We start from the raw sequence: 18127 nt of genomic DNA, 5'->3' as shown, positions 1-18127 counted from the left end.
AGATCTGTTTTATAACTAATAAGAAATTTACAAAGATGTAAACAGTTCAAGCTTGAGTTACAATTTTGGGTTTCATAACTCTATCCTGAGATGAAAGTGACGTTTTACTGCCCGACCTGCAAGTAGTTATCTGGGTTGATGCACCATCTGGCTCAAGTAAAATATGGCTCATCATCGGGAGTGCAATAAATGCCAGCGTGAAAAGTGTGTACACCTACCTCACTTTGGCTTTTGTGTAAAATTGCAGCGCGCTGATGTACAGCGCGATATGAACCTTAATGTGGCAATAGATCAGCACCTCATGTTACCAAGTTTTGCAGCTGAACGCTATGAGAGCTAAATGTGTTATATGCTAGATGTTTATCCCGCTGTGAACTGTGGAGTTATTGGTTTCCCTTCAGTTGTTAAAGCAGGGTGGTGTCAAAAAGCGGAGAAAGGCATTCTTAAACAGAAAAAATTGACTTGTAACACACATAACAGGTTTTCGAGTTTGCTTGCAATCTTCCTCCGCACACCCACGTACTCTGACCTTTCCACAGTCATGCCAAGCAGATGTGCCACGGCATAGTGTAAAACTGATATTTAATCACTTTTACAAAGGCTAAATGCCTACAATGACCATGTTTGATGGTAACTACAGCATCCTCCATCTCCTGGGTCTCCTGCTCAGCATTTTCTACATGTTCTTTTTCCTTCATTTCATCTCCATCCCATCTCATTTTTACTCTGACCACACAGTTTATCATTCACCTTTCCCATCATCTCACCCTGCAAACCACATGTGCCTCCCCCTCACCTTGGCACAGACGACTACACTCCTGCCAGGGCCCATAAGCATCCCAGAAGAACTGTTGAGGCTTATCCTCTATGGGAATGTTAAAGGAATACCTGACATCTGGGTTGTAAAGGTTCCCCACAGAAAGCACCTGGGAAAAAGCAGGCAATGTGATATACATTACACAACCTTACGATTGTAAATTTGAAATATCAAGTCTGTAGAAGGCTTTAGGTTTCTGCATTCCTCTCTTCTAAGCTATTAAATCACCATCTTCTATCTTCATATCTCCTGCACAAGACACCAAATTGTCATGATAAGGACAGCTTACCTGGATAACGATCTCCTCTTCTATGCGGTCAGTACAGTTGATCCTCTCAATGACATGGTCGGAACCGCTGTACTCGATGATGGCATTTCCTACTTTGATTTCCCTTTTGAACATGCTGACCACAAACTCCCCGTTAAGCAGGAACTCTCCGCGGCTATTTGATATGGCTACAGGGAGGCAGAAACAGTTAGTTGGCTTCATCACACTGAAAAAAGTTTGTGTAAACTCAAGCTAGCTTTAATTTATTAGCTGATTTAAAAAAAAATATGCATAGAGGTGAATTACTTTGTGCAAATCACTGTTTATGGCAGGAACCTGCACAAACATGAACTTTTCTGCACGCAGCTGAGCAGCTTAGAAAACACAGTGGCTTAAAATGTTCATTTACAGTAAGGCACACACAGTGGGTAACAGTAAAGCCTTATTGGGCTAAAATAATCCTCTGTTCCCGAAGAAGTCCCATCCAGGGGCACCCTGTTCTGTTCAACAGCCAGTCTTCTGCACTCGTTCACCCTAATGCGATTATGGAGCTAATTTCCTGCCTTTACTTTCCTCGCCATTTCACACATTACACTAACATGGTTATGGAGAGTGGCATTCATTGCACACGCACACACACAAAAACCAATCAATCCGCTTTGGGTTGTCCCAATATATAGAAAACCTGAAACACACAGTTAAGGATGACACTATTTTCAGAAGTTTGCATCAAGGACATGCACACAATAAAAACAACACATGAGCACAAAAACATGAATAGGCCAGTGGTACCAACAGGCTGAGACAGAGCCTTAGAGCAGGTACTAAAGCTTTTAAACTAAGGGACCTTGCTGGATTGGTACCCACAGGCACTTAATGGATTTGCATGCATAGTATTTGCCAAATCTACGGCAGTTATGCAGTGCCCGGCTTTACACTGAAGGCTGAGCGCTGTCCTTCTCATAAACACTCAAGCACATCTCATAAACACACAACTTTTTAACAGCTCATTCCTCCAGAAATGACTTCAAACAGCATGACTGGAAATGTAAAAATACAATCAAAGCATTAACAATTGTTGGCTGTCTTACCGAGGTAGTTGTCATCCTCCGGTTTCCCTGAGTAACTGTGTTGACGCACATCTATGTTTGTAGCACCACTTGGTATTCGCACCACTTCGTTATAGCCTGCAAATACATATGCAGCGCATTAGCGCACCCAGGTCTGTAACTGCACTAACAAGTGAACCCATCCATCGATGCTTTTCTGCTGAGGTGTGTAAGCAATATAACAACTGCCACAACAGCTATTACCATTTATATGTACTGAAATGGAGACTGATGGGGGTAATAAAAGAGGTTGTTACTCACCATAGCGTACAATGTTGAAGGTGCCTGCTACAGTTTTGCAGGAAGAGTTATCGCCTCCACATACGCCACATTTGTCCCTCCTGGCTTTAGAGTTGAGTACATGATCACAGCCCGCCTGCTGCTCAGTACGGGAAGTAGGAAATACACAATAAGAAAATTAAGGATTTTTAATTAAAGGACTTTATTAGAAAATCACTAAATCATACCAAATATGTAATTGGTTCGTTTGAGACACATTTTAGCCTAACTCTGGTGCATCTATGAATATAAAAATCCCATTGTCTGAGCTGGAATATAATGAAAACTGTGTGTGGTTTGGAGATCACTTCTTGCGGTATGTTAGTAATGTAGGTGTTTACTATTTTATCCACTAAACACGGTTACTGTTCAAGAATGGTCACTGTTATTATTACACATAACCATGAACCGTGCAGATACATGCTGCTGAATGAACAGAATTAGGAAGCTCACCCTGCACAGGCCCTGGACACAGATGTCGTTGGTATCGGGTCCACATGGCGTGCCGTCAATGACCCTGTCCCTGAGCTGATAGTAGGCTGTGCTGCCTGCAACCCTGCAGAACAGCTTACATCTGTCCTTCATCAGAACTAATATAGGAGATAGAATACAGATAATTATTTCATGGTGACTCAAATAAATGCAAAGCTTACATTATGGCTGTTATTCATGAAGTAAGTATTAAGATGCCACTGTAAAAAAAAACAATTCTCACTTCCGCTGTATTTGGGCACCCAGCGAACATTTGGAGGTAGACCGTTGATGTTAAAGTGCCTGCCGTCAAAAGCAGCACACTGTTCCTCCCTGAAGTCCTTCTTCTGCTTGGAGCAGGGCTCAGAGTTGCAGGAACGAAACTTCATCCGGCGACCAACACAGTACGTTCCTCCATTTCTGGGCCTGAGAGGGAAAACGTGGGATAAAAGCAGTAAAACCGAATCATTCCCTTGTGTTAAGCATCTTTTCTCAGAGGGCACTTATCAGTTTGTCAATTTCCTTCTCTTTGTTCAGCCTGTTGTCTACCACCATACACCTAGAGTTAGTTTTTAATTTCCAACATATCCACACGCTCTACTCTTTTCTATCCGTCCATTAACCCAAAATAAAAGGCCACATTCAGGAAGACTGACTTATCTCCATATTTATCAGGAAACAATCCTGTAAGATATGCCATCAGAGAGCCTGTTTTGATGAGCATTAGCTATGGAAAGAATTCCCTTAAGGAGGTTTGATCTGTGGAACATTGACTTTGGAGACAAGGTCCAATAGGCATGAGTGACTACAAAGGAACGGGCTGCTCACACGGGTCGGTTGCATTCGCGCATGGCAATCTTTATGCCTCCACCGCATGTACGCGAACAGGTGCCAAAAGGACTCCAGACTCCCCACGCTCCCTCAACAGGTGAGGCATCGTGCTCTTTGGCTATACACAGCCCATGTTTGCAGTGCTGCAAGAGAGGAGCAAAGGGGAAAAGTAAATGAGAGATGAGTGAAGAGAAGATAACAAAAAGAAATGCCAACACATCCATCTGCTCTTCCGTGCTTTAAAGCTAAAGAAAGAAAGAAATTAGGAACTGGGAAAAAAAAAATCACAACTGTGTCTGGCTGGAGAGAGGACAAGAAAATGTCACCCTTACAGTCAATAAATATATCTCAGCTCCAAACAGAAGGATAATTTTATTCTGTTAAAAAAAAACAGACTTCATTTTAGTTGTTAGTGTGGTGTACACTGGCATGACAAGAGATGAGACGAACATGAACACCAAAAGGTTTCAGCTTGTCTGTGTGTGTGAGTGTACATGTTTAGACAGAAAATTGGCGTGCTACTATATTGTGGGGACCAACAGTGACTTATGGGGACAACATGTCCGTCCCCATGAGTTTGAATGCATTTTTGAGGCTCAAAATGTGGTTTTAGTGTCAGGGTTACAATAAAGTTATGGTGAGGTTTACACTAAGGCTTAGGATTAAACATTCAATTTTGATGGTAGGGTTAGGGTAAGTGGCTAGGGAAACCATTATGCCAATTAGATGTACTCACTAAGATATGAAAACGAGTGTTTGTTTGGTTTGTGTGTGTGTGTGTGTTTGCACATGTGCATCTGCAGGTCTTGGGACCTGGAGGTGTAGTTCGGCTGGTCCATGGTGCTTTCATGTCTCAGTCTTAGTGACAGGAAGCACGAAGTCAGTGCAAAAGTTCTAATTATAAGCTAAGGCAGAGTAAGCATCATTCACAGCTTTCCACCACTCATTTACTAGTAACAAGAGTTTACATGTGTCAGTGGAAAGTTGACTTTTGGCAAGTCTTGTTTTGTCATTTTGCACAACAAATTATCGTGCATATTAAAAATGACTTAAGAAAACATTTTTTAAAAAATAAATCCAACTAAAAAGGAATCTTTAAAACCAACCGTAGTGAGATTTTTCTTTTTCTTGTGTTTTGGCAGATTTTGGCTTTTCTATGAGTCAAAAAAGCCACAACAGGAGAACATTTTACAGTAAAATGTCAGTTTGTTATGAGTTACTTGACACAGTTGGGTAAAACCACTTGACATAATTTGTAAAGTACATTTGAAAAAACATAATATAAACATAAAAAAAACATTTCATTGAGTGTATAACGTCCCCTTTTCCTGGCCACCAACACTAGGCAATGCTAAGGTTCATGGACTTTTTTTCTTGTGGTAGGCTTAAATCGCCACCTTCAGCCTAACTGAACTGACTAAAATATGGCATTCCATCCCTTACTTAATTATCCCTAAGCTTCTGGCTTAATTAAAATCAGTTCAAGGGTTTTTTTCCTTTACCATTTACACACTAATGCCTTTAAAAACAACTGCCTTCATTCAGCATTACCCTTACCTTTCCAGGTGAACAGTCGGTGCCATCTGCCCACGGCATGTGCTGAGTCCTGCAGCCCCGCTGGGCGCCCTCTGGACTTGTGCACCATAGTCTTCGACACTGGGTCTGAGAACACACGAACACAAACACACACACACACACACACACACACATTAAGAGTCAATGCTGGGATTCCAGGAAAAAAAATAAACTAAAAGAACAAGCTATGGCTCATAAATGTCATGTTTATTTCCCTGACTTTAAACAACTCCATTAATATACAGCATGGACTCAAGCCGGCAGACTTCCAATTTAGCACATTCTATCAAACAATATGCCTCCCTACACTAAATTTGCTGCATCAGCAATTTCATTTGCCAGGTATTTCTAAGCCTGCATGACCTTTTAGACTGAGTGAAAACCACGAGCCAAGCAAACTATAGTGTCACATATTTAAAGACATTTTTGTATTATTAAACTGAAATTTCACTTTTTTTAACTTAAATTCACATTAGAACTGGCTTCACTTTGCTTGTGTTTCAGAAGAGAACATGTTAAATATGGCAAGGGACTTTAAAGGCTTCAGAGTCATCCGAGAACCTCTGCTGCACTTAATCTCAACTCCCTCAGCTCCCCTCTGAGACCCCCACGTGCATCATGACAGTTCAGATTTGCACACCGAGTCCACTTACCATATAAGGGCACACCTGCGTTCCCGGCCCAAATATCAATTCACACTGTTTATTGACATTGTATATCCGCCCAGGCAGCTGCTGCGAGAGAGTGTACGGTCTAGAAACGGGCTCGTCGAGCAAGCACTCACCATATCCTGTGCTATTAAGAAATAAAAATAAAATGACTTAAAGAAAAGGGATAAAAACAAGAGAAACAAACAGACAGAAAGCACACTCAGTACAGCTGGAGTGGTTATTTTTCTGCACAAATACATCTTGAAAAACGTCTTGTGTTCAACTAGCTATATGTGGTAAGTGGTGGGGAACTCAGGAAGTCAAGGATGGAGGGATACTATGCATTGCTTTGGAGGTAGGGCATTAAATATTATTACTCCAAGAGTTTTGGGTCTTTCTCAGTGTGTAGGAGAGACGAGACTAGAGGGTGCAACAGCCCTGAGAAATGATGACAGTTTGACTGTGGCTACGAACGTGTGTGTGTTTGTGTAAACCTGCACACTTATTAAAGAATATTTAGCCAGGTTTTAGGGGGTCATTTTTGCTAAGTTTTCCTAGTTCTATTCCCCATGCATGTTTGGAACAATGATGTAAACAACAGTATGACATACTCAAGGAACTCTGTGATGTACTTCCTGCTACACTTGGACCACATCCAAGGGTTTGTGTTGTAATTAAGTGTGGGAGCCATCACATGTTGTTGAATCTTAACTCCATCCTCCTTGCACTTGTTACTGTCATCGTGAGGCATGTTGAACCTGGAAGAATAGAGGAAAAAAACATGTTCAGGCATCAAAAAAAGCTATTTATATTAACAAGCAACAAATAGAGCGTTTTCAAATATCCCCACTAGCTGTACTTCCATGGCTCTGCATGGCTCTGTTTTGCCAGTGTGGTTATTGCTTCTTGGCAGGACGTCAACTTCTTGATATGTTTTATTGTGCTTCACAAAGTGGCAGTGACAAATAGCAATTTGTGTTGTGTTTGACTGAGCTTCATTTCTTCAGCTACGTCTAAACAGCAATTCTATTTTTCTACTGTCACTATCTTATTGGCTTTGGGAAACTCATTCAAGGATGCTATACAAAATAATGCATAGCATTTGTATTGCCTGCCTGCGGCAAGACTGGATAGAAAGATATTAAATTATATGAAAACTGAGAGGAGAATAAGTGAAGCATTCAAGCTCCTGCAGGGTAAACAAATGTGCTCCCGGTCGATGGTGGACAGGTGCGGCATCACACTCCTTGTTGCTAAGCTGTCCACCTACAACACCAAGCTTTGTCGCTAATCAGTCATCAAGCATGCTGTCCCAGCCTGATGCAGATAAACATGCAACCCAATAATCCCAGCTTTTTGTATAGTGGTAGAAAAGGAGCATTTGTTTGAGATGAGGACTATTAAAGTCTGTAACAGTCTCCAAAGTAGAACGCTTACTCAGGACTTTGGACAGTGGAGAGTTTGCTGAAGGGCAAAGGAAACCAAGAAGTGGTTTAAATTCAATTCTGAGAATCCAGGTTACAGATTTTTTTGCTCCCAAAATGAAAAGCAGGGATTCATTTTTTTTTTTTATCCAGATGTGCAGCATTTATGGTATCAGCTGTTATAAATTCCTAGAAAGTGTTCTGAAGCTCTAGTAATGTGTAACTAAAACCAAAACCAAGTATTTATGACTGATGAAAAAAAAGTCAGCTGCTCTTACACATGTCCAAGTTCGTGGGCAATGGTGAATGCAGTACTGAGTCCATTGTCCTCACTGATGCTGCAGCTCCTGTAGGGATCACACACGGTCCCCAACTCTGCAAGTCCTGAATAAGAAGAAGCTCAGTTCATTTTCTTTTGTATTTATTTAATGCACATTTCTACTATAATTTGTATCAGTCTGTTAAAAAAAAAGAAAGAACAAATCTGCATTTACCTAAGGTGTCACACTTATCCCTCGCTCTACAGATGTCCTGCCTGTGGTGAAAATAAAGATAATTGATCTCGGTCATTATTAGTCTACATTTTAGAATTTTGTCAGGATCCCTCTACATTTTTGGTTCACGAAATATTTGCATTTTGAAAAATGAAAGCCTCCACAATTCCTCCTGCACCTGGTGATTAGGATGGCAGTGTCATGATGGGAGTGGTGGTTATCATCCAGGACGTTCTGACCCTGCTGCCAGATGCAGAAGTTCTTTAAAGTGGTCTGTGCATTAAATGAAATAACTGGACCCTCCTGAGAAGGACACAGAAAAAAATAATAAATTATAGGAACGTGCACCATGTTCTGGTGTAGAAGCAAATTAAGTATTCTTACCAGCTCATTGTTTATTATAACTAACTTTACAATCACAATGTTAATCAGGTTTCCAATGCTGGGGTCCTTGTATATGGAAGACACCTGAAAACAACAACAACAAAGAAACAAAACATGACCTCAAACCTAAAGAGAAAATCAATGTATAAATTAAGTTGAGCCAGATTGGATGTGACACTGTATATTTAGTGATAATGGTTTTATGGGCTGCTTTCTTGCAGTTTCAAGCAAGTAACAGTGATTTTGTTTGATTGAAGGATCAGCATGATAACAGCTTGAGCCCCTGTGGACAAGTCAGCCTTTCCCCAGACTAGAATATGGGTCATCGCTGCCTCCCCTGAAGGACTTTCAGTTCAGCCCCAGATGCAGGCGGAAACTGGTGTTTGAAGTGGTCGAGAGTATGCACCCTATGTAACATACCTGAGCCTATTTTTTAACATTCATCAAAGCTGTCAGGCAGGCTATCCCTCAAGCTGCCCTCTCTTCCCCCGAGCCGTTTGAAAATGTTGTTTACCCCTGCCCTAAGGTGCCCTTTTACCTCCCTCAACTCTCCTCCAAAGGCTGACTGACTTGCAGCACAAACAGCAAACAGCAAAGAGAAACATGTGTGCACATTTAGTGCATCAGTGTGCACAAAGATGTCTTACTCTGTCCATATCTGTGCAAAAGATTTCTACCAACCAAACATAGAGATCAGAACTTACTATAGACATTAACGTGAGTATGTAGTGCTGTAGGTTGCTGCCGTGATGCTCCACCATTTTGCTGTCGGCCACCAGCATAACTTCAACAAAGCGCGGGTAGGAGAGGAAGCGCTTTGATCTCCTGTGAGGTCCTGAGTCACCGCTGCTATCATTTGACGGTCTAGCGCTAGCACTGCCATGCTGTGATCTGAGCAAAGCATTGCTGGCCAGGCCAGTGCTCAGTGACTCCAGGTCATTGAATACACCAGTACTGACCACAGGGACTGCTTTGACCACAGTGCTGACCCCAGCCGCTGGCCTTCTCTTCACCTTGTGTCTCTTATGTCTGTGTTTGTGTCCTAGAATGAGAAGCCAAAAGAAATGGAGCAAATGTAAATATACAAGAGTGCAGGCCTCAGAAGACTGGAAGCATATTCGCTCAAACAAGGCAAGGAATAATTCATTCTCTGTCAAGAAGATGTGTTTGCTATTAAGCTGAAGTCATGTTTAACTTTTAAATGATGGAGCTATATGAGATCTGGAAGTGGATATTGTCAAAATAAGCCCCCCCCCCCTCCACCGAAAAGAGTGGGCTGACAAATGAACATTGCCTGAAGTGCCTTTTTTTTCTCTCAGAAAAGGGAGGAAAAGAGGGCAAAGAGTTCAGGCAAGGTAAACCTGGAACCCAGCCATAAAAAGAGTACACAAATTGCTGTGCACACATCAAATGAGAACAATCCAACAACTGGGAAGCATTTTTCTTTAACTCTGGCAAGATTTTATGTCCTTAGATAACATCTGCTGAACTACTGAGTCTTTTTGTTTTCAGATCATCCTTACTAGACCATTACCAATGTGTCACAATTTATGAGGGATGATTAATGAATGGTGTTAAAGATCAATTTGCTGTTCCTAAACACCCGCAAGAAAGAAATGTAATCCATGTATATTTTTTTCACATTCAACTGAGAAGTATTTTGTAAAACACTTAAAATAAAAATAAAATAAAGTCTTTTCTTGCATGATATGTTTACAGTATCCTTAGCTCCATCTTTGTTTGTATAGTTAAAAAATGGAGTCTGTTGGATTGGCTAGTAACAGCTTCTTTTTGGTATGTCCCATTGGATAAACTGAAGGTTACCACTGGATAACTTTCATACACCACTAACAAAAAACACATTTGCATGAGCGGTCATAGTCAGCTCACTGCAGCCAATCAGGGATCAATCCGTGTGCAAGCTGAAAGCTGGTCAAATGCAACAGCCAAAGAGGTTTGAAACCTTTTGGCATTTTATACAGTGTGAATGATTAAATATTAAATTCAAATTTTGTCCCTGCCCATTTTCTAATTCCTTATTGTCTTTTTTTCTTTTTTTACTGATTTTGATCAAATCAAAAGTTCATTGTTTGTGTGTGTGTATGTGTGTTGTGTCTCCATTCTCAGTTCAAAATAAAAAGAATGGTCTACAGATTCAATAGCACTTTGTGCAAGGCTGAATGAATCGTGTCCAGAATAGCTTTTAGTCTCATTTATGTTACTTGAGCTACAATGAAAACACAAACAATCACTCAAATGGAGTGAGAGCAAACATCTTCAGAAGGATCTCCAGCACACAAAGACAAACGATTTCCATATTTATTGCTTTTAGTTTTGATTATTTTACCGTTTCAAGTTGCCATCACTTATGTAAAAATTTACACTACATCTTCATGGAAGTAGGTCTACCAACTTTCTTATCAAAGGATCAGAGGAAGTGCACGAGTCAACAGGAAGTTCAGCCAGTAAACTGAGATGGGGCGATATAAGTGTGAGCTTCCAAATGATTCTTGTTGTGGGAGAGCTGGAAAACTTCCTCATTACTGTGCTGCAGCTGTGGGCACTGCACTGTGCAGGCTATGCATGACATGCAAGCCAGGATAGTTTCATACTATGTCTTTAATCTTGAAATTACATCTCTGACTGTAGCCTATTTATGGCAGAATGTATTATTTTATTTATATATAGAACTGGAAGAACTGAATGGTTAAAATGACTTTAATATTTAATTAATTGCATTATTAGTTTCATGGTGGTTTTTACGCTGCCATTTGCTTCGGGTTCACTTTAACTCTTTTATGATCATTGCACAGTCATACTTTGTACAGTACTACAACAAACTGAAGCACTGTTCCACATTGGTGCCAAAAGAAATTCAAGCTGTAATTGCAATAAATAATATATATACAGCCATTTATGGGTCCAGACATTCCTTCGGTTCCTAAAATCAACCCAACACTGAGGCACCACTGAAAGTCAAAAACAGTACAAATTCTTTCAGCTCCAATAAAAATAATTCATTTTAAAAAAAGAGGATTTATAAGGTTTAGTGACATTAGAAGTTAGGAGGAAGTTATATTGCTAGTTTCAATCTAAAAATGATATACCAAATTCTGATTAAACTCTGCTGTCAGTTTGAATGGAAGACTAAAGAGCAGTGACATATAAACTATGCAGTGGTTAGCTACACAGCTACGGTTATGCTAATATAAACACATTAGCATGAAGGATGAGGGGTACATTTTTCCTCAGTAAAGGTTTATGTTGAGGGTGCTCGATGGTCAGAGACACATACCATCACATGGCAGGGAAAACACATGGAAAACAGACCAAACTTCAGCTAACAGAGATTCTGAGAAGATCCCATTCAAAAGGCAAGGTTAGCTACTAATATATACCTGTGTGCTTTGGATTAGGTGTGATCCAAGCTTCAGTATCAACACTGAAATCTTAGTCTACTTTGTCTCCTCTCCTCTGCTCGCTGCCTCACAAAGTGTATGTGTTTGTGTGTGTGTGCACAAACCCCCTGTCAAACTGAGTATTCCCAGCTACCATTTATTTGTCATACAGCTTCAACCGCCTGACAAGCACAGGAGGAAAAGCTTGGACCCATCTTTGCTGTCAGAAATGAACTATTCTTCTTCACTGCACCACAACAATATAGTTTTATGTATGGAATTCAACTCCATAGAATAAGAAAAAACAATAAGCAAATGAAAGGGAAAAGAGGCTCCTCCCACCAATTAAAAAGTTGTGTTTGCATTAACCAGATAAGCAGCATATCATCCTAGAGGGCCATGGTACAATTACTGTAATAGCTCACTGACTATTATATAATTGGTTCCTGTTAAAGCTGATAGTGGGGACTTTAAATTTGAGTGATTATATCTGCGCAAACCAATTTAAAGGTCCCATGTACATAGTGGCACACAAATGTCAAAATTGTCTAATCACTCTGTCCCATGTCCCACTAAAACACTTAGATGTGCATTAACCAATTACATCTAACCAATATACACTGTTTCTAGACACTGGGAGGTCCATGCTCAGCAGCAGAAGTATGCTGTTTTGATAGAAAGAGGACACTGGGTGAGGGTTTACTAGAACAGATATTTAGGTCAGCTGACTGGTCAAACACAGCACCTCAGTAGCAAGGTCTGGATCTGAGGTTTTAGGTACAGAGGTGTGTCTGTTATATATCTTAATGGCATACATGCTTACTCATCATATAATGTACCGTACCTGAAGTGTCACAAGCTGAGGTCTCCTCAGTGGTCTGTTTCTTGGGTGCACTTTTCCTGTATACAATATGAGGTTTTGTGTGTTCCTCTTCATAGTGTTCTCCTTGATAGCTGTGAAGGGGCTCCACAAAATACTCCCCTTCTGGAGACCTGAAAGTGCCGAGCTGGGTAACAGAGAAGACACATAGCAGTTAGTCTACAGCAATCTATACTCTCTAAGTGCTTATAAAACCAGGCAGAATAATATATATCTCGAGGATCTTTTAGTATTGAGCTCAGTGCAGATCACATACCACACTAACACTCTGCAGTTTGTACTTAACGTAGGAATGTAAAAATAAGCAAAACACAGACATAGCAGCTTTCAGTGGTAAAAACAAAGTACATTTGCATTCATGTTATAACAGAAGAAAGGTCTAAATGTGAGACCTTTGATTTCTATCAGGAAAACACTAAGACTGTATGTTCTTGGCAAGTATGCTGCAAACCTTGTGTGTGTTTGGCACGTTTAGCATGAGTTGGTTAACTTAGCGGTCTCGGATCTTCCAGATAAGATTCATGGACAGTAAAGCACACATATGGAGAACCATCAGGAAAGCTTGGGGGGAAAGGTTGGTATAATGTTTGCTTGCCACATGTTTCTAATCCCAGATAATCAATGGTAAAATATAAACATATCATAAGGAAAAAACGATTTGGCTATGTGTATTAGTATTTGATGCTGTTTGTTCTGCTTACATTTCCTTCAGCAAGACATTTTTTTCTATTACTCTGCAAAGGCCTGCACTTGAACTTTTGTCTGGCAAGACAAAAGAGGATCTCACAACAATAAGTTATTTTAGAATGTACTGCAATGAAAGGCAGCATTGCCTGTTTTAGGAGGGAGGTTTTGGATAAATAATAATATATGCTTCATAAATGTCAGCTCAGCTCCACAAAAGCTCCCTGCAGAGCAGAGGATTCAAAGCATTTTAAGTTTGATTTGTCATTTGGGAAAAAAGCTGGCCTATTACTCTTGTCTGTTACCTCACTGTGGTTTCTATGTATAAACTCCTCTGAGTGCACTTTTCCTCCACTACAAAGCATCACTCATCAGGACTGCCTCTTTAGGAAGCCTGGGAGCTGGAACAACTTGTCGTGACGTCAGTACCACCCGTACTCCGGCTGAACTCGCGTGCGTAAAGACGTCACCGACTACCGGTGGACAAGAGACACGAATGTGGGGTAAACCTGAGTGCAGTCAGCCGACTTGGGCTCTTTGCAGCAAGCCACAACCGAGATTCTCTGTAACTGATCAGTTACTTACTTTCTGGATGCGCCCCACTACACGATCCTACCACGAATACAATTTTGAACAATTCTCAAAGTTTGATTTTTCTCTTAAATCAGCTACAGCTTCACTCAAAAGTCTCCAAAACACGTACACAACTTTTTATGCCCTCATGCTGCAGAAGTAAAGTGAATGTAAAATGATCACGCGCACGACGAGTACAACCGCGCGTAAAAACTCACCAGTCCGGAGCACAGACTGATGACTGCGGCGTGCTCTGCATGTGCATTTACTTGTCCTTTGTAAAAGCAGTGCCTTAACTCCGTGTCCTCCTCATCCTCCTCATCCTCTCTCTCATCTGCTGCAAAATCCGTTACGTTTTCTCCTCGGGCTACTCCAAGTATTGTCACAGTGTAGAGAGGTGCGATAAATCCCGAATCCAACGTCAGGTTGAGGTGATAGTCCTGTCCGAAAGCAGATATCCTGTAGTGGATATTCGGCGCGGCCCAGTGATCCGTGCTATTGCTGGTGCCCTCATCCAAACTTCGCCTTTTCCTTTTGAAGTGCACACTGGTTGGAAAGTTGTCACCGGCTTCATTCACTCGCACCGGTGTTACAATCTCATAAGCGCCGATCTCCTCGTTTACTGTGTGAATAAAGGTAGAAGAATGTAAATGCGGTTAAAAAACAGTCTGCTTACATTATAAATCAGTGGGTAAAAAGGTTTAAGGATTATTATTCTGTCAAAGTTGTTTCTGTCTTGAAAATCTGTTGTTTTACTCAGAAAAAGATAGTCAGTGAACTTCAGGCATCTAAACGCTGCAAGTCATTCGCTTGACTGAATTCAAAACTCATTCATTCTCTGCCGTCAGTGTTAGAAAACAGCTGCATGAGAAATTTTAAGAAACGCGGGGGTTGTCACAGCAAAATACTTTACCTGTGCTTGAATTCAAAAGCAATGTCCCCGTAGATGCGACTACATTCAAGAAATCAGGGAATAGTAGGAACCCCAAGCCCCAGAAGAGCACATGCATGATTGTCCACGTTCAGAGGAGAGAGCCAGCCTGTATTCCCTTAGTAGTACTGTATTCCTGCGGTAACTCCGGGCTTTCCGCCTCCGGTCCGCCTGCCACATCCAATTTTATTATCCTAGACTCTTGAGTTGATGGTCTCTGGCCGATGAAGTACACTGCTGGGACGTGAGCGCGTCGCGGATTCCCTGACGAACATGCATACTGCAGAGAGGAGTGGGCTGCTCCAACACTCAACTGCGATGGGCTCCGCTTGCCCGTGAACCAACTCTCTCCCCAGCTTAGAGGGGCGGGATCAGTCTAATATAATATTATCAGTTGGGTTGTTTCAATCTATACCACCTATACTCAGAGAGAGCTGCCCAACTAATCTGACGTAACGTGTAGACAATGTGTGCGCAATCCAGCTGCAAATTTGCATCGTGACACAAAGTGACATACCGACTTTTATTGTTGAGTTAATCACGTTTCAGAGGGGTGGACAGATGCGCAGCAGATCGGTGACTATGACAGTGAGGTGGGGCCCATATAGGAAATGCCTGCCCTGGGGGCAAATGAGATAATCTTAGCTGTATACTTAGAAGTTCACGGGATCACAGAGTGACAAAATTCAAACTGGCAACCGGTGCAGCCATATACAGGCTTGGTTTTAGGTCTTAAGTAGGTGCTGGAAAAGGTATTGTCTGAGGACAGTGGTAATGGTTTTATTAGGGTAGTCTTGAAATCTGGGTCAGTCATCTCTCAGGGAGATATTCCAGAAAGATACTTTAACAAAATTACTCGGGCGTTACTGTAGTGCATAATCTGGATTCTGACATGTACTCAGGTAGATTACTCCGTTTAGACTCATTTGATTGAAGGCATCTGTGCATGCTTCCCAGCCCACATAACCTTATGTGGTGATAAATGCTTGCAGCTGGCATATGACTTCACAGCTCATTTGTTATGTGCAATCAACACACATGGCCTAGAATGAGGCTACATGAAACACTGGGTGTGCAGGTGCATAGGTGAAATTATAAGCACATCATATAGAATGCCTGTGTTGTTCAAAAGCACAAAATAAAACAAATAAAAGTGGAGAAAATAGCTCAGTTGCTTCTGTAATTATGTTGATTTCATATGCATGTGAAATCTATTTTTCTTTTTCTTTCTTTCTTTTTTAATAGACAACATCTTTAAATAAATTCACACCAGCTTTTTTAATCATGGCCTTTTCCTCTTCACAAAACCAACATTCTTGGCTAAACGGCAATTGGCCACCCATTTGCACCAGTAAGGGCTAATTTTCTTGTATGATGGATGATCCACCATGAACAAGTTTAGTATGATCATAGGGGTCAGTAAAATGTTAGCATTTGAGATCACTGGTTGTAATGACCCACACTTGAGGTTCCTAAGAATACCTTTACGTCATGACTTAAAAGAATTCCCAAACCTCCTAGCCCTTCCACTGGAGCTGGAGCACTTTTTTTCTTTTCTTTTCTTTTTTGCAAAACCATCCCAAATAACAACCCAGGGACAGCTGTGGGTCACAAACCCCTTTTAAATACACCCCTTTTATCTCCAGTTAGTCTCTTTTCCAAGAATTCTTTATAACACAGTTTTACAGCACACTGGATCACAGGTAAGTAATAACAGTTGGGAGAAAATGTGCTTAGGCAGCATGTTTATGTACAGCAAATACAACTTCAGAGGGCTATTTACTCTTGTTCCAGTTGCTGCATTGTTACAGATGCTATTCATTTAAAAGAAATTATAATTATGTTTTTCAAAGAATGGCTATTTGAGTTACTGAAGTCACTGTTGACACAGCGCTTACGAAAATGGATTAAAAAGCTACTTTTCCACCTTAAATATCAGCATATGGTTAACATCTTCGGTGGGCTGATTTCGATTCTCAACAAAGCGGTTACTACAACTGGGGGTGTGTGTAGTGTGTAGTGTGTGTATGTGTATGCGTGTTCTCAATGAATGGTGGTCACTGAGGTCATCAGAGTCACCCTTCCTGATTTGTGTGCGGGCAGCATCATTCAGAAGAGCTATCAGCAGTGTAAACTTCACTTCCCCTCCAGATCAGATAAAGAGCTGATAGGAGGCGGAAAGCTTGAATGAAGTAGCCAAGCCTGGCCTGGGATTTCAAAGAGATACACTTTAATTGTTTGGCTTTTAAAATGTCCCTTTTCTTGATCTTACCCTCAGCCCCCACCCAACAGACCTTCCAGGCCCAGTGATCTTGACAAGGCAATATCCTTGTGTAGTGTAGTGAATCTGAAAAAGACCAAGTGCTGAATCTTTATTTCAAGATCATTCATTTATAGGCATGCACATCAAAATTGACTTTAATTAACTCATAAAAAATAAAAGATTTTCATGATGAAGCATGAAGGATGAGTTCAGTAATGCGAGTGAAGAGACTGTCCAAAGTCTGGTGGCATGGCATCCAATACTTCTGTAATACTTGTCAGCTGGTTGCAGGGTGAACAGGCTGTGGGTCAGGTGGGGTTCCCTTTCCTTCTGTTTTGTTTTTTTCCTCCTTTTAATCAGTGTCAAAGGAAATATAGTTCTTCTTAAGATGGAAATTAATTTGTGTACCAAATGTATTGTTGAGCAGTCCAATATTTGTTGAGATATTTCACATTAAAACACATGAGATGCTAAATTCATGGTCCCACACTGGTGCCTGTTTGCATACGGACAGTATAAAAAACTGACGTAGCTACTGTGACATCACTTCTGAAAGTCTCGAAATGAGCACTGGTTCCCAAAAAATGGATGTGACTTTGACATGGCATGCTCATTCACCAATGATGTCACTGACAGTTAGTTAGCCAATAAGCATGCACTCTCTTATGAAGATAATCCTCCATTTTGAAACATGGTATGACCAAGATTTACAAAACATACTAAAATATTTTTTCAGTATAATCCAAAATGAGTGACTGACCCTGTCAATTTAGCAGGAAAGTGTTAAAGAGGTCGACACAGAAAGCCATTTTTTACATAGACTTCTATGTGACCACAAGTATTTTTGCAGCCACAGCTATCGCCATCTGGTGGTCTTCAGCTGAAATGCAGTTTTATGTCACTTCTGCATTGGCTTCACTTTTCTACATCATTGTTTTTCTGTGTATGAATTCAAGGCATAGCATAGCATAACCAGTGCATTGACTGAATAACCAAAATAACCAAATGATCCATGTATTTTCTTTATACTGCCCCCTGGTGATAGTGTATAAGCATTACATGTAGTCATAGGTATGAAAAGCTCTTTATAGCTCCT

At 40.9% G+C, this 18127-nt stretch overlaps 1 protein-coding gene across 2 annotated transcripts in view; it reads right to left on the bottom strand.

The window, feature by feature from the left end:
* The window catches only part of adamts9 (ADAM metallopeptidase with thrombospondin type 1 motif, 9), a 41096-nt gene extending 26022 nt beyond the window's left edge, over positions 1–15074 (bottom strand). For both annotated transcript variants that reach the window (XM_031752415.2, XM_039612282.1), the window contains exons 1-18: positions 14751–15074; positions 14056–14459; positions 12545–12707; positions 9007–9344; positions 8303–8386; positions 8097–8221; positions 7919–7959; positions 7703–7808; positions 6612–6758; positions 6004–6145; positions 5333–5437; positions 3773–3918; positions 3189–3370; positions 2927–3063; positions 2456–2573; positions 2177–2272; positions 1107–1273; positions 797–926 (exon numbers count right to left, since the gene is read on the bottom strand). In XM_031752415.2, coding sequence (XP_031608275.2) covers positions 797–926; positions 1107–1273; positions 2177–2272; positions 2456–2573; positions 2927–3063; positions 3189–3370; positions 3773–3918; positions 5333–5437; positions 6004–6145; positions 6612–6758; positions 7703–7808; positions 7919–7959; positions 8097–8221; positions 8303–8386; positions 9007–9344; positions 12545–12707; positions 14056–14459; positions 14751–14847 — 2728 coding nt within the window. In that variant the 5' untranslated portion in view covers positions 14848–15074. The remainder of the gene's footprint in view (positions 1–796; positions 927–1106; positions 1274–2176; positions 2273–2455; positions 2574–2926; positions 3064–3188; positions 3371–3772; positions 3919–5332; positions 5438–6003; positions 6146–6611; positions 6759–7702; positions 7809–7918; positions 7960–8096; positions 8222–8302; positions 8387–9006; positions 9345–12544; positions 12708–14055; positions 14460–14750) is intronic.
* Positions 15075–18127: the final 3053 nt, after the last annotated feature.

This window comes from Oreochromis aureus, linkage group 5, assembly GCF_013358895.1.
Source record: "Oreochromis aureus strain Israel breed Guangdong linkage group 5, ZZ_aureus, whole genome shotgun sequence".
Classification (NCBI taxonomy): Eukaryota; Metazoa; Chordata; class Actinopteri; order Cichliformes; family Cichlidae; genus Oreochromis; species Oreochromis aureus.
This window is presented reverse-complemented; position numbering and strand designations above follow the sequence as displayed.